Raw genomic sequence first — 17189 nt, forward strand, 5'->3', positions numbered from 1 at the left:
CAGGGTCACATGGAGCAGCAGTGGGAATTGAACCTAGAATTGAATTGAAAACTATGCCTCTAGGACACCCCAGATTCACAGCCCACCACACTAACCATTAGGCTGAAGGGAAAGTTAAAAAAAAAAAAAAATCACAAAAAAATTTAGTGCTCTTTTCCACATCAGAATCAGACATTGCATGCTGACTGCTCTCCACTTTCAGACTGTTCCACAATAAAACTGTTACTTCGGCAGGTATAAGATTAGCATGTTAAAAAAACAGGCTAATCAGTCCGTATATATAGATTTCCACTTTCACATTATTCTGAACTTTATGGTATATTATTCTATTTTACTTTTTTCTCAGATATCTTCTCTTTAATTCAAAAACTTTTTTAAAGGAGCAAGTTTGTCTTATGTATAATCATTTATTTGGAGAAAAGACCTCAGTTGCTACACCCAAACAAACATTCAAATTCAGGTTATATGTAGCTAGCCTCCTCATCGGTCCAACATTCCACTAACAGCCATATCAAAGAATTTTTATTTCTGTTTAATATATAATTCTATTGAAAACAAGCACTTATCTTATAGAAGGGTGCTCGTTTTCAATACATGGGAGGGGCTTTATCCAACATGGGCCAATCAGAGCCTCAGGCCTCTCCCCGGTGTATCCCAAGATGCACTGGGGAGAGAAAGGCCCATTTTAGATGATGCAGGCAGGCCAGCTGGGAAGAGGAAATCCACACCCTCCGTGTATCTATATTGAGGTAAGGGGGAGGTCGGAGGCGGGGGGAGGTCACTTGGCAGCAGGGAGAGTGGGTATCTCTCTCGCTGCGGGTGGCTGGGCGGCGGCAGGTGTCTTGGCAGCGGGGAGAGTTGGCATCTCTCCTGCTGCGGGGGGTGCATGCAGCTGAGTGACAGTAGGCATTAATTGGCAGCAGGGAAAGTGGGCATTGCCACCATTTTGGGGGGGGGGGTATTCACTGCCGCTGCAGGAGAAGGGTATTGTGAAGCAGTGGGAGAAAGAATGGGCATCTCTTCCGCTGCATCACAACACAGGCTTCCTAGCAGTCTCTGACACTGACCAGCACCCCTGGACCAGTCACTTATTTTTGTTGCAAAAAGCCAATGCCGCTTTTAGAAAATGGCTCGGCATTTTTTAAGAATCCACTGGAGGACTCATTTCAATGTTGAAGAGCCCATTTGCATTTCATTGTCGGAGACTGCTAGAAGTCTCGCTATTGACAGAGATAATCCGTTTTGATAATCCACCGCTAAAATGCTTACAGGCTAAAACATCGGTAAACAGTTTAGCAACGACGTTATAGTTTTGAGAATCTTCCCTTTAGTTTCCAATTATACAGGTAAGTAATGAAGAAAAACTTACTGCATGCAAAACGTTGAATTAAGAGTAGCATGTAGAGCAGGGCTGCCTAAGTCCGGTCCTCAAGATCTACTGGCAGGCCAGGTTTTCAGGATATCCACAATGAACATGCATGAGAGAGATTTGCATACCAAGAAGGCAATGCAGGCAAATCTCTCTCATGCATATTCATTGTGGATATCCTGGAAACCTGGCCTGCCAGTAGATCTCAAGGACCGGAATTGGGCAACCCTGATAGAGTCTGTCTGAATTTGTTTTTTCTGATAACTGCACAGTCTCTGTGGAGCTGAATGCAATTACAGGTAGATGCTGCATATCGGGTTGTTGAATGTAGATATGGTGAAAAGACAATAGGCTTGCAGAGACAGTGAGAGGAAAAGACTTGTGTGACCTTACTTAAAGAACCGAGCCAAGATGGAGATTTTCCCTGAAGGCAGGGGAATGCAGATGACTACCTACATGGCAAAGGTTCTGGAATTGACTAGTAGGATTCAATAAATCTGACAGAGATATAAGCAAGCGCATTCACACTGCACAGGGAAGGTAATGTAACAAAAAGTCAGTCCAAATATATGTGGTAAAGTCTAAACAAGACCTGACTATACTGAAAACTAGTGCTGAGAGAGTGACATTTACTTTATAAGGTATGCTCAGAGAAATGAAACTCTGAAGAGGGGGTGAAAATCCTCTCTTGGGGTAAGAGTTTACCGTCCAATCACTGCATAGATAGTTCAAAGTAACTTTCTGAGAACTAGAAAAATCCTTCTAATACTATATCAATATAATGTAAATTCAAAAGTTCAAACATGTGATAAATCTCACTGGATCATAAGTGTACTTGTCTTATAGAAATAAGCTTGTTTCTCTGGGGGTCTCGACGTGGCCCCGTTTCGTGGTCTGCTTCAGGAGACCCAAAAGTCAATCTTTAAAGTATACTGTAGGCTGTAATGAGCTGTAATAAGCTGTAAAGCGTTTCAATGAAAAAATCCTTTACAGGATCAATTAGATGATCTGAAATACAAAGATTATTATCAGAACATAGCACAGACAGTACTCTATGTTCAAATGTTTTTATTTCAACAAATAACAAATAAAACAAATAGCATAGTCAGGAAATAATATTGAATACACTCCCCCTCCCTCCCTTCCCTCCCTCCCCACCCCAAGAGTCCAATGCCACAGAAAAATTGAGAGTGAAAAGTAAATCTATTGATTCAAGAGTCTACTTCGAGCATATGGTGTGAGATCCTGCCAGAAATATTCCCAGGTCTGACGAAATCCACGACCCGGCCCATATTCAAAGTCTCCCACCGATCTTCGCTCCAGCGTAGCATGAGTTATCATCAAGGCTCTCCATTGAGCATTAGAAGGAGGATCTCGGGATAACCAGTTAGTAAGAATTGCTTTCTTTCCCATCAAAAGCACTCTAGTGATAAAAGCTGTCATTCCTTTAGGTTTAGGAGTTGCTATATTATAATATCCGAATAGTGCTCTCGGTTGCGGAAGCCATTGCCTTCTCCAAAGCATCGTAGTATAATGACCAAGATATCTCCAAAACTGTTGAATTTTGGGGCAGGTCCAAAACATATGTCCCAATGAAGCATGAGCCAGTGCACATTTCGGACAAGAATGAGATGTAGTTATCCCCATCCGGGCTGCTCGTTCTGGTGAAATATAAAGTCTCAAAACAATTTTCAACTGCATTTCCCAGTGGATGATATTAGGAGACACTTTCTGGATATTCTTCAGTACCCGCTGAAGCTGGTGGGCCATTATCGTGCATTGCAAATCTTCAGCCCAAGCTGCCGCTAAAATGTCCAAATTAGGGCCGGATTGACCATCTCGAATCCCCACTATGTGAAACCGTAGAGGAATACTCTGTTGTGCAGAAAGGCTAAAAAGTTCCGAAAGAGCCTCCCTTTTATCTTCCGTAAGATGAATCTTTGGGAGAGACTGAACATAATGTCGGATTTGGTAATATGCAAACAGATCCTTTGGCTGTAATTCAAATGACTGCTGCAATTCTATAAAAGTTGCTAGTCTCCCCTCCTCTGAAAACAAGTGAAATAGATATTGAAGACCCCGAGCACTCCATCTCTGAAAGGTAGAATTTTGTATTCCAGGTTGAAAGGCTCCATTGCCCTGGATGGGTAAATATAAGGAAACCCCAGAAGACAATTTTGCAGATTTACAAATCCACTTCCATGCACGCCGAGCTGGCGTAAATATTGGATAATGAGACACCAAAGAACGCATTTGTGGATCCGCCACATGTAAGAAATAACTCACATGAAATGGAGCCAACAAAGACAACTCCAGTGACGTTGCAGAAAAATCAGATGTCCCCTTAAACCAATCATTAATGTGTCTCATCTGGCATGCCATAGAGTACCAACGCACATTCAATAAACCATAACCCCCCCTATCCTTAGGTAAACACATCCTAAGGAATGACATTCGGGATCGTTTACCAGCCCAAAGGAAGCGTCGTAAACCTTTAGTTAATCGAGCATTATGTGTATAGGATAAAAGCAGAGGCAGGACCTGAAAACGATATAACCATTTGGGAAATATCACCATATTGAAAAGAGCTACCCTTCCCGCTACTGAGAGAGGAAAAGTGAACCAGTTTTGTAAACTATGTAAGGTGTCATGTAACAATGAGGAAATATTACTATCATAAAGAGTCCTAAGATCTCTAGGGATCCAAACACCCAGGTAACGAATCGAGGACATTGCCCATGTAAAAGGAAAGTGTCCCCTCCAAGATTGCTGCAGTGTCACTGGACTGGCTAATGCAACAGACTTCTGGTAATTTAAAGTAAAACCTGAGTAAAATCTATATTCATTAAGCGCCTGCAAAAGTTTTTCAACAGAATGATGTGGGTTAGTGAGCATAAATAAAATGTCATCTGCATAGGCTAACACTTTTAAAGAGTGATCCCCAAAATCCACCCCTACAATATCAGAGTCCAGAGACACTGTGCGAAGAAATGGTTCTAAGTAAAGCAAAAATAATAAAGGGGATAAGGGACACCCCTGACGGGTACCTCTTTCAATTAATATAGGTTCAGTAATAATGTCATTTACAAGTATTCTCGCCTTCGGTGTTGAGTATAACGTACATACCGCTGATGCATACCAACCCGAAATTCCAATAAAGTTCAACACTTCAAATAGAAACGTCCAATCAACTTGATCAAAGGCCTGCGCAGCATCCAAACTAAGTAATATCATCGGGGTATCATGAAATTGTGTATGAGCCAACGATAAGAGCGCCTTGCGAACATTAAGTACCGCCTGTCTGCCCTTTACAAAGCCCACCTGTGTTGAAGCAATGATGTTCGGTAGAAGAATTGCTAATCTTTCGGCTAATATTTTAGAGAGAATTTTAATATCCACATTTAATAAAGAAATAGGACGATAGGACTCAGGAGCCGTATTGTCTTTACCAGGCTTCAAAATCAAAGTAATCAAAGCCTCATTCGCTTCAACAGGAAAATGTTCATCCTGTATTACCTGAGAATAATAATTCCTAAGAAAAGGACTTAACTGTTCTGATAATAGCTTATAAAATTCTGCTGTGAAGCCATCCGGCCCAGGGGCCGAAAAATTCCTTTGATGTTTAATAGCTTGTAGCAATTCTTTAGAAGTAATGTCTGTATTTAGGAACTCAACATCTGGCTCTGAAAGTGGTAATAATCCGGAGCCAGATAAGTAATCCCGAATGAGGGGAGCAGCTCCTGAGTCCTGGCAACCATATATCTTCTGAAAATGAGCTGTAAAAATCTGCGCAATGTGTGCTGTAGAATGCTGAATATTCCCCGCAACATCCCTCAATCCCATTATATAACGATGTCCCCGAGCTTGTTTTGTCAATCGGGCTAGTAATTTCCCTGCGCGATTACCATATCGATGGTAGCGATATTTTTGATATAGAAGCATTTTAACTGTACGTTCATGTATATAAGAATTAAGGGTCACCTCCACCGATATCAAATGTTCCCTAGATGAACGTGTAGGATGTTGTATATAATGTCGTTTAGCATTAACTAATTCCTTCTCCAACTTAATGATACCCCGAGATAATCGACGATTCCGTGCTATAACATAAGCTATGGAATCTCCTCTAAGCACAGCCTTAGCAGTATTCCAAAACAGCGTCGGATTATTACAATGTTGATCATTAAAGGACAGGAATTCTTTCCATTTAGAAATTATATAAGTTTTAAAATGAGACAGTACTCTAAATCAGCTGTGCTATGAACAGGTCAAAGCTTACTGGCTAAAAGGGTAAAAGGAAGCAAAAACTGTGAATTCAAAAACATACCGATTGCAGGAGGAGTTCAAAGGTTCCAAGCAACAAAGAACGCTGCCGATCCCGCCAAATTTAACCCGATGCGGGAGGGGGAGGGGAACCTCCGTGCAACGACGCGATGACGTCATCATGTCGGCACACGAAGGAAAAAACTGATACATAATGTAAAAATGAATGAATGAGCCACTGTCAAAATAAAATAGAAACATTGAAAATACATGCGTGGAATTAAAGAAAAGCAACCCATTCTATTTCGTTATTCAGCCCATGCGGGGATAGTGTGTTCAGCTCATATATCCATTTTTGCTCTCTTCTCCAGAGCAACTTGGCCACATCGCCTCCCCTCGTAGTTGATACAGTGTCAATTACTGAAAATCTCAAGTCAGACGGGTCATGTTGGAATTGAAGCCAATGTGAGACCAAAGGGGCTTCTTGTATGTTAGTTCTGATCCTGCTAACATGTTCACTGATCCTAATCTTGACACTACGAACTGTACACCCTATGTAAAGTAAGCCACAGGGGCATTGTATAATATATACTACTTGTTTAGAAGTACAGTCTGTATTCGAGGGGGTGTGTCTTCTTTTGATGTTACATTTTTCTATGACCAAAGATTATCATCAGGTTCCTTTTTTGGACATCAACATTTTTTTAAGTGAGGGTGGTTTTCATACCAGCATATATCGAAAACCCACGGATCGCAATAACCTCTTACAGTATGACAATTTTCATCCAAGACATTTGAGGAACAATATCCCAGTTGGGCAATTTTTAAGGCTCCGAAGACTTTGTACCTCTAAAGCAGCAGTTATGAAGGAGAGATTTCGGGAGAAAGGATATCCTGCTTCAGTTATTCATAAAGCCTACAAGAGGGGACTATATGCCAATCGTTCTTTGTTACTTGAGGCTCGTCCGAAGTCTGAAGAACAACCCTTGGTTTGTGTTTTACCTTATTCACATCTCGCGTTTCAAATCAAGTATATCATCAAACGTCACTGGCATATCATGCAATACCACCAAGAGTTGCCCCGTTTTGCATTTTCTAAGAATCAGAATCTCAAGCAAAAATTGGTTCATTCACAATTCATCAATAGATCCCAAGATGTTATTCATACCATGGGGAGCCACAGTCTGTGTGGACGCTGCAAAATGTGTCAGTACAGTGTGCCTCTGCAACAGATGCATGTTAACATCAAAAGAAGACTCACCCCCTCGAATACAGACTGTACTTCTAAACAAGTAGTATATATTATACAATGCCCCTGTGGCTTACTTTACATAGGGTGTACAGTTCGTAGTGTCAAGATTAGGATCAGTGAACATGTTAGCAGGATCAGAACTAACATACAAGAAGCCCCTTTGGTCTCACATTGGCTTCAATTCCAACATGACCCGTCTGACTTGAGATTTTCAGTAATTGACACTGTATCAACTACGAGGGGAGGCGATGTGGCCAAGTTGCTCTGGAGAAGAGAGCAAAAATGGATATATGAGCTGAACACACTATCCCCGCATGGGCTGAATAACGAAATAGAATGGGTTGCTTTTCTTTAATTCCACGCATGTATTTTCAATGTTTCTATTTTATTTTGACAGTGGCTCATTCATTCATTTTTACATTATGTATCAGTTTTTTCCTTCGTGTGCCGACATGATGACGTCATCGTGTCGTTGCACGGAGGTTCCCCTCCCCCTCCCGCATCGGGTTAAATTTGGCGGGATCGGCAGCGTTCTTTGTTGCTTGGAACCTTTGAACTCCTCCTGCAATCGGTATGTTTTTGAATTCACAGTTTTTGCTTCCTTTTACCCTTTTAGCCAGTAAGCTTTGACCTGTTCATAGCAGAGCTGATTTAGAGTACTGTCTGTGCTATGTTCTAATAATAATCTTTGTATTTCAGATCATCTCATTGATCCTGTCAAGGATTTTTTCATTGAAACGCTTTACAGCTTATTACAGCCTACAGTATACTTTAAAGATTGACTTTTGGGTCTCCTGAAGCAGACCACGAAACGGGGCCACGTCGAGAGCCCCAGAGAAACAAGCTTATTTCTATAAGACAAGTACACTTATGATCCAGTGAGATTTATCACATGTTTGAACTTTTGAATTTACATTATATTGATATAGTAATAGAAGGATTTTTCTAGTTCTCAGAGAGTGACTTTGAACTATCTATGCAGTGATTGGACGGTAAACTCTTACCCCAAGAGAGGGTTTTCACCCCCTCTTTAGAGTTTCACTTCTCTGAGCATACCTTAGAAAGTAAATGTCACTCTCTCAGCACTAGTTTTCAGTATAGTCAGGTCTTGTTTAGACTTTAAGAGATATAAGCAAGGCAGGTCTCAGAGACTGGAGGGATCACATGCAACATTTGACCTATGAGTTTAAAGCAGTGGTCGCCAACTATATTATGCAAAGGGCCGCAAGGTGAATATGACAAAACTGAGGGCCACCAAAACATTTCAAGCTTACACATACCACTAATTTTGTAAACCACCTGGACCTGCTTGTTTATACTTGGTAAACAATAGAAATTGATACTAATATTAATTCTACAACACTTCAAGGATTTATTTTAAAAACTTACTATATTTTGGATTGTCAACAGTGTAGTCATCTACCAATGGCGTTCCAAACATTCAGAAACCAAAAAAACACTGTGGAGTGACGATGTTCCAAACATTCAAGCATTCAGTGTCTTCTTGAGATAGGATAAAGTCTGCAATGCTGTTCAACTCTTTGCAATAAGGTTTCATGCTACTCTGAGTGCACTGAATGAAGCGAGAGTCCTTGTTTCAAGGGGTTGAACAGCATAAGAACATAAGAATTGCCGCTGCTGGGTCAGACCAGTGGTCCATCATGCCCTGCAGTCCACTCACGCGGCGGCACTTAGGTCAAAGACCAGTGCTCTAAATGAGTCAAGCCTCACCTGCGTATGTTCCAGTTTAGCAGGAACTTGTCCAACTTTGTCTGGAATCCCTTCACAGGCTTTATCCTATCTCAAGAAGACATTGAATGCTTGAGTATTTGGAATGCCATTGGTAGATGACTTCACTAAAATGTATTTTAATCAATGTATCCTTGCTGAGTGTGAAAACATAAATTTATAACTATAATACCAAGAAAATTGCTCCATTAAGCAAAAATAATAGTAAATTATAAAACTTTGAGAGGCCCCCAGAATGGGCTGTAAAAACTATAAAAAAATTATTTTCTGATCGAGCACAATCAAATTAATGGGAAAACTTCAATTTACACAATTTTCGACACTAGGTTTTTCTAGACAACCCTATTGTCCACACAATATAAGCAGAAGGTAAACATGCACAGAAACAGATGTGAGCAAGAACACAAAAGACTACTGTAGCTTACATCCCTTGTCTCAGTGGCAAAGAACATTAAACCCCTGTAATCTGCAGTGGACCAGCATATTAATGTCTCAGTATGGCATTATGGAATGGTCTGTTGTAATCCCCCGTCCCCTAGGAAATGGAGCAATCCACAACTGTCATCTGCTAATGCAGTGGGCTAACTGCTTGTAGTTCAGTTTTGGCATATTGAAGTAGTTTGTTGGCATTACCCTGCCGTCACAAAATATGGTTTAAACATTTGACTAAACAAATGCTCTTCAATTGACTGAAGCCTCTGATGTTTCTGAATCAAAACTTCCAGGAAAATAAAATTAGTCCATCTTCACACAACGCTAATCTATTTCTTTACCATCTTTTCCAGCATGAGGGATCCAGAGAAACGTCTGGAGTGCTTCCACGAGGTGTGCAACAAGCTGCCTAAAGGGAATTACAATAATCTGAGGTACTGCTGAACACATGCCAGAGGCGTGTGTGCTTTGGAGAAGGGAGATTGGCTGCAGATATGGTTGCCACCTTTGAGACTTCCTTATTTCACATGCACAGGCTACTATACTTAACACAAACAGCATGGCCCCGATTCCATAAATGGCACCTAACTTATGTGTCAGGTCAAAAGCGCGCCGGGACAAAGACGCGCCCAGACAATTGAGCGCAGCGCGCGCCACTGCGCCGCTCTAAATTACTGTTTTTAGTGCTCCGACGAGGGGGGCGGGGGGGAACCCCCCCACTTTACTTAATAGACATCACACCGCGTTGTGGGGGGTTGTAACCCCCCACATTTTACTGAAAACTTAACTTTTTCCCTGTTTTTAGGGAAAAAGTTCAGCTTACAGTAAAATGTGGAGGGTTACAACCCCCCATAACGCCGGTGCGATGTCTATTAAGTAAACTGGGGGGGTTCCCCAACAAAACCCCCCGTCGGAGCCCCTAAAAACTGTAATTTAGAGCGGCGCGGCGGCACGCACTGTGCTCAATTGTCGGCACGCGCTTTTGTCTTTCGCGCCGTTGTCTATGAATCCCTAACTTCTATGCACCTTTGAGTGCAATCTCCAATTAACCGCTAAGTGTCGCTTATAGAATCGCACTTAGTGGTGCCTGAGCAGTCTTAGACATCGGTAGGCATTGAAACCTTAGGCGCACACCTATTTAGGCCAGGCTTTTCTTGGCAAAAATGAGTGCACCTAAGTCCAACCACACCCAGAATCTGCCACTAGCCATGCCTACTTCAAAGTGGTATGCACCTTGGAGTAGACGCCTACTTCGTAGCGGTAGGTGCCTATCAAGTTAGGCACCTACCAGCTAATTCATTTTTTTTAAATCAGTTTTTAATGAGGCTTTCAATTAACAGTGCCAATTTAGCTAATTAGGAAAACTAAGTTAGGCTAGGCACGCCGCTCGAGGCGCCTAACCTCGGGCGCTGTTTATAGAATCTGGGCCCAAGTTCCTAGGTGCAGGAAAAGAACCGAAGGGAAAATCAAATGTCAGAACAAAAGATACAATAAACCATGAGGTGTTCCAAAAGATGTTATTAACAGCAGGGCATAATTTACATCATTCAACAATATTAGATAGTACCGTATTTTCACGCATATAACACGCGCGTTATACACGATTTTTACAAACCATATATAACCATGCGCGTTATATGCGTGAGCGCGTTATCCCATTTTTTTTTTTTACATAGTTCCCTCCCCGACGTCCGATTCACCCCCCCCCCCCCCCCCCCCCGCAGGACCGCTCGCACCCGCACCCCGAAGGACCGCTCGCGCTGGAACATGCACCCGCACCCCCACCCCGAAGGACCGCTCACACCCCCACAGCCTCCCCACCCCCCCCATCATGTAGAAGTTTCCTACCGTCGTCCTGCTGCATCCTCTGCCGGCGGTCCTGCCCCTTCTCTTAGCCCTGCGTCTACGCTGCTTCCTCTTCTGGCGGTCCCGCTGGAAGAGGAAGCAGCATAGACGCAGGGCTAAGAGAAGGGTGTAGCCGGCACGCTCCAGGCAGAGGGCCTGGGAATACTGGCCACAATCAAACTCTTGTGAGTCGCTGCGTGTCTCACAAGGATAAGTTATTTTAACGTTCAGTGAAAGGGACACCATCCAAACAATAAGTTCAATGTTGAATAAAGAGTTGCATTTAATTGTTCAAAACAAAAACAAAAAAAAAACCCACAATAACTTGCTTGTCAGGATTACAATGGCAAAGCCAACTCGATCACTTGCCCTAATGGGCGACTTCCCTGTCTCTGGATCCATGCCTTGAGGCTTTTTGGCAGAGCCTCCAAAAACTGCTCCAACAAGATTTCAGTAAGCATGGCTTGAGGATCTGAAAGACAGGGTTGTAGCCATCGCTCCACTAACTTCCTCAGCCTGTGCAACAAAGCTTTGGGCCTTTCTTTATCCCCTAACTGGGCACTCCTGAACTCCTGTCTATAATGTTCCCTCGTGTAACCCAGGTAGTCCAGGATGTGGTTCTTAATGGCCCTATAGTTGTTAGCAAGCTCAGGGCTGAGAGACTGATACGCCGCCAGTGCTGCTCCAGCAAGACATGGTATTAGCCTCATGGCCCATTGTTGCTCTGGCCAGCCAGCCGCGATTGCCATTCTTTCAAAGGCCATTAGAAAATCATCAGGTGCATCGGTAGGTCCCATCTTACACAACTGCATGGAGTTTAGAAAGTTTGGTCCTACTGTAGCCCCGGTTGTTGGCAATCTTCCTGTGCCTGCACCACCAGTCATAGTTCCTTGCAGGAATTGAGTGAATGACCTAGTCTGTTCGCCCATGGCGTTCACCAGCTCCTCGTGTCTCCGACCAGATTCCACCTGGCTCGCCCGCCAGAGATCCTGGTTTGCCTGGAGCACGACCTTCAAGTCATCGGTCTGTTTCTGACGCTCCGATGCCAACAAGGTAAACAGCTGCTGTAGATCCATGGTGCAACCTGTGAAGCAAACACAGACAAGGAAACCCAAGTGCGGATTTTTTTTTTTTTTTTTTCCCACACTCGAGAGAGAGCTAGTCCCTGCTCCCGCCCACGCTACCAACCCAGAATCCTCAATCAGCTGTCCCCAAGGTACCCTTACCGGACAGACTGACGAGTCTGAGCATTTGGGTTGATAACAGGCACGGCCTTCAGGTACACAGCTGGGCTCCCTCAGTTCCGGTCCTGGTTCCACTTCCAAAGCTTTCAGCTGCCACGATCTCCTCAGAGGTCTTTAACTTGCTGCTTCACTCTTCACAGCACAGTCCATCAAAGGGCTCCAAAATTGAAACAACAAATACTGTCCCTTATCACAGTCTCTCATGAAGGCAGTAAAAATAAATCCCAAAACTGATACCACGTATGTAGCCGGCACGCTCCAGGCAGAGGGCCTGGGAATACTGGCCACAATCAAACTCTTGTGAGTCGCTGCGTGTCTCACAAGGATAAGTTATTTCAATGTTCAGTGAAAGGGACACCATCCAAACAATAAGTTCAATGTTGAATAAAGAGTTGCATTTAATTGTTCAAAACAAAAACAAAAAAAAAAACCACAGTAACTTGCTTGTCAGGATTACAATGGCAAAGCCAACGGGCTTCCCATACAAGTTAAACACAATGTTCAATAAACAGTCTCTGGTTGAGAAACCAAAAAGAGTCCAAACTTAAACAAAACTCTCATTTAAATCATAGTCCAGGTGGAGTTCATTACCAAAAGGAAAGGAAAAAACTTTTCCACCAAAACAAAGTTACAAGACAGTGTAAAAATACTGGCTTCTTCAGCGACTCAAGGCTGGAAAGACAGTGTGCACCGTGTGGTCTTGAATTGCCAGAAATTAGGCCCGCTATCCCACCACGTAACACGGGGCTAACCCCACTGTCTTAGCACATCAAGTATGCTTAACTCAAAAAGGAAAAACACAATTAAGTTTTCAAAAATGGAAAAACAAAACTTCCAAAAAAAATCCTTGCTTAATTCAGCCTAGTACAAATCCACTCTTTAACATGAATTAGATTAATTCAGTCTGAGAAAAGTTAGTCCAAAACAAACTTGCAATAAACTTCAGCAATATTCAAATAATACTTGCTTTTGTGAGGCAAACCTCCATAGGAGCATTATCAGGAGTCAGCCCAACACTGGCTTCAGGGCTTGTTTCTAACTCCATGGCCAATGGTTCCTCACTCAGACTGGAAGGTGATTCTCCTCCAGCCTCTGTAAACTCCATGTCCTCTGGAGCTTGACCGCTATCAGAAGCTCTCAGCCCTGAGCCTTGTGACCTTCCTTGCTGCTGTTCCTCTCTCTTCTGATTCTCTAGGAGCCTAGTCTTCAGGGAGAACAGCTTGCAGCCCCGCCCCCAATCCTCAGGTGGAAAGGATTTCCTGTGATTCACCTTGTGATCCAGAGGGGGATGGGAACCTAGCACTGCTGCTCTCTTACTCCCTCTACAGGCCCTAGAAGAAAATTCAGACTGAGAGGCAGAAAATGGGGAATAAGGCAGATTATGGACAGTGTCTGGATTTGCACTGGAATCTGTGCTAGGGACACTCCTAGCAGGCATAGTCTGCTTATCACAAGGGGCAGGACCGCCGGCAGAGGAAGTAGCAGGACGACGGTAGGAAACTTCTACATGATGGGGGGAGAGGCTGTGGGGGTGCGAGCGGTCCTTCGGGGTGGGGGTGCGGGTGCGTGTTCCAGCGCGAGCGGTCCTTCGGGGTGCGGGTTCGAGCGGTCCTGCGGGGGGGTGAATCGGACGTCGGGGGGGGGCATCAGGCTTTCAGGGTGGAGACAGGACTTCAAGGGGGAGAGGAGAGTCGGGGCGGGCTAAAGGAGAGTGGGTTGGCCAGAGGAAAGTCGGGGCGGGCTAAAGGAGAGTCGGGCTGGCCAGAGGAGAGTCGGGGCAGGCTAAAGGAGAGTCGGGCTGGCCAGAGGAGAGTCGGGGCGGGCGAAAGGAGAGTCGGGCAGCGACGGGAGAGTCGGGGCGGCATGCGCGGTATACAGGTGTGTGCGGTATATAAAAACTTATTTACATAAATTACAGTTCCCCGCACGCTATACCCGTGTGCGCGTTTTACACGGGTGCGCGTTATCTACGTGAAAATACGGTAACTCATCCCTTGCCATCGGTGTAATTCATTGGGCAGTCAGTTACTAACAGCATGTAATAATGCTGTTATCATGCATTATCTACTGCAGGGCCCATTGCATAATATGGGCTGTGCAGTGAATAATGTGTGATAAAATGGCATTAGGCCACACTGTAAGTAAATGACTCCCTCCTAGTATGTTGTCAAAGTTGATTTCAGTGCGTGTGCTAGCTTCTTCAGATGTTTACTTAATCACAGAGGAGAACCCACAAACTACTATAATTTGTTATATGAAAACCCAGACTATAATAAAAATGGACTGATGATTGAAAAACTATTCCAGTGCAATAGGTGAGACATTGTAGCCCAGTGTTTGTCAACTCGGTTCTGGAGTACCTCTTTGCCAGTCAGATTTGTAGGATATCCACAATGAATATGCATAAACTTGATTTTGCATACATTGCCTCCATTATATGCAAATTACTTCATGCATATTCATTGTGGATATCCTGAAAACCTGAGAAACACTGTTCTAGACAGATGGGTTATTTCCCCATAGCCACATGCTGCAGCAGAAGAAATCCACTCTGGATTTTTCACTTTCCCTCTGCTGTACTTAACTGGGTTCTGTTGCTCCACCTACAGTTCTTTCCTTCTGCCGCATGCCTGCAGGAGTGCTTGTTCTACTTTCCCCATTTTATTATTTTTAATTCAATGTAATTGTGTCCCTTTTTCAAGTAATTTGGTGCTTGATGCGAATTTGAAGCTCTGCCTGCTTGAGAATTCACAGACTTCGGTCTGTAGCTGACAGGCCGATCCCACTGGGTACCTGTAAGCCAGTCTGCATAATTTTATCTGGAGCTCAGGGCCGTCCCTGACATGGTCTCACCTACTGTTAAGCAGGGGTCAAGTGCAGGCTGTTAGGCGCCCTTAGGAGACTCGGTGGTTTCTCACAGGGTGCCAGCTGTGTCAGGGGTGGAGGTGTAGTTAGACATAGGAGTCTGACTGGTAGCCCAAAGATCAGCTTTACAGTATCATTCCCAGCATTGTGGCAGCGAATTTTCTCATCCAGCTACTGTGAGAGAGCTGAAAGCAAGCTACAGCACAGATCCTTTGGCAACCCGGAAGTTTTCACTCTGCTACTTCTTCCTGTCCCCACATAGGCATGAAGCAGTACAGAGGGAAAGCTGGGCCGGTGAAGGCTGCGTGTTTACTTCACTCATATTGCTGTAGGCCCAAAGAGTGAAAGAGCTGCTGCCGAATGAGATCCCGTGGAGGGGAGGAACTCAGGGGAGGTCACAGAAGGGGTGGTTATTATGCTGGACTGTGGGGATGAGGAGGAAATAAAGGAAAGTTATGCCAGACTTTCAGGGGAGGGAAGGGAAAGGGAACTGGAGGACAGAGATGCCAGACCATGGTAGGTAGGAGGAGGAGGGAAGAGAAGGAGAGAAGGGGAGATAGGGAAGGAGAGAGATAGATTACTGGAGGGGGAGGGAAGGAGAGAGAGATGCCAGACCAGGGAAGGGAAGGAGGAGAGAAAGAGATTCCAGACTTAGGGTTGGGAGGAACAAGAAAGGGAAGGAGAGAGATACCAGATCACAAGAAGGGGAAAATGGAAAGAGAGAGATGGACTACTGGCAAGGGAAGGAAAGAGAGAAATGCCAGACCAGGAAAGGGAAGGAGTATAGAGGGGGGGAAGGGAGAGGGGAAAGAGAAGGACAGAGAGATGCCAGACCATAAATAGGGAGGAAGGATGAGAGAGAGAAGCCAGACTGTGGGAAGGAGAGGATAAAGATTCCAGACCAACGGAGAGGGAAAAATGGGACGAGAATGGACACAGGGATGGGAGGGGTGGGGAAGGGAAGAGAGATGGAAGAAATTCTGTTTATGGATAGATGGGAATATGGGGAGAAGAAAGAGGGAGGCAACCTTGTCTGATGAACTTGCACTTCTTCGAGGGAGTAAACAGGCGGCTAAACAAGGGCGACCTGGTATATCTGAATTTTCAGAAGGCGTTCAACAATGTTCCACATGAACGACTACTTTGGAAAATTGAGAGCCATGAAATTGAGGGTGAAATACTCTTGTGGATCAAAAACTGGCTGGAGCATAGGAAACAGAGAGTGGGGTTAAATGGACAATACTCGGACTAGAAGAGCGTCACCAGTGGGGTGCCGCAGGGCTCGGTGCTTGGACCTGTGCTCTTCAACTTCACGGTACTGTGGTATATAAACTGTTATTATTATTATTATTATATATAATTGAATATAAGTCGAAGGCAGTTTTGTTACTAAAAATGGCCTAAACTGGTGTGATCTGTGTATAATTTGAAGCCACACACATAGCTAGATTTGAGCCCCTATCTCTTCTGCGCCCCCATCCCCCCCACAAACACAGACCCAGCATGGACTCTTTGCTTGTTTTTTGGTTGCTTCCAGGTCCCTTCCCTCCCCACCCCATCCCTGTCATTGCAGTCACCATGTACCTGCCAAGTCTCAAATGTCTTCTATATAGGACTAGCACTGCATTGTACACTGTCCAAGTTCTGCTCCAGAGTATGTCCTCTGACTTATCTCACCTCCTCTGACTCAACTTCTTGTTTCTGTTTTGGCGGGACAGGTCAGAGGGCACGCTCGAGTGATGTATGCTGCAATGCTGGTGCTATATAGAAAGCTTTTGAGAGCCAAAGATACAAGGAGTGGGGGGAGGATTGCAATGTTGCCAGCAAGGGTGTGGGGGAATGAATCCACAATTTTTTTTAGCTTCTATAAGTGTTACCATAGATAAAATGACCCTGTTTTTTAAAAAGTTTTTTGTCCTAAATTTCTCAACCTATAGTCAAGTATATACAGTATGTACACATTATACTTTTCAAAACTGGTATAACGTATGTGCATACCTACTCCTCAAAGTGTATACACACTTAAGCTTTTAAAATTATCCCAGGGAATTTATGCACTTAGATTTACATCTGCTGTATTGCATGCACAAAATTTCTGGGTTATTGTACATGCATTAATGCAAACCCTTCTCCAGTTTCAACTCCCAGGAGCTCTGTTCAGGCTGACTGA

General features: G+C 44.0%; 1 protein-coding gene across 3 annotated transcripts in view; it reads left to right on the forward strand.

Moving 5' to 3' along the window:
- Window positions 1-17189, forward strand: part of SH3BP1 (SH3 domain binding protein 1) — a 157612-nt gene that overhangs the window by 112086 nt on the left and 28337 nt on the right. For all 3 annotated transcript variants that reach the window (XM_033929913.1, XM_033929914.1, XM_033929915.1), the window contains one exon: window positions 9419-9499. In XM_033929913.1, coding sequence (XP_033785804.1) covers window positions 9419-9499 — 81 coding nt within the window. The remainder of the gene's footprint in view (window positions 1-9418; window positions 9500-17189) is intronic.

Source organism: Geotrypetes seraphini, chromosome 2 (assembly GCF_902459505.1).
Source record: "Geotrypetes seraphini chromosome 2, aGeoSer1.1, whole genome shotgun sequence".
Classification (NCBI taxonomy): Eukaryota; Metazoa; Chordata; class Amphibia; order Gymnophiona; family Dermophiidae; genus Geotrypetes; species Geotrypetes seraphini.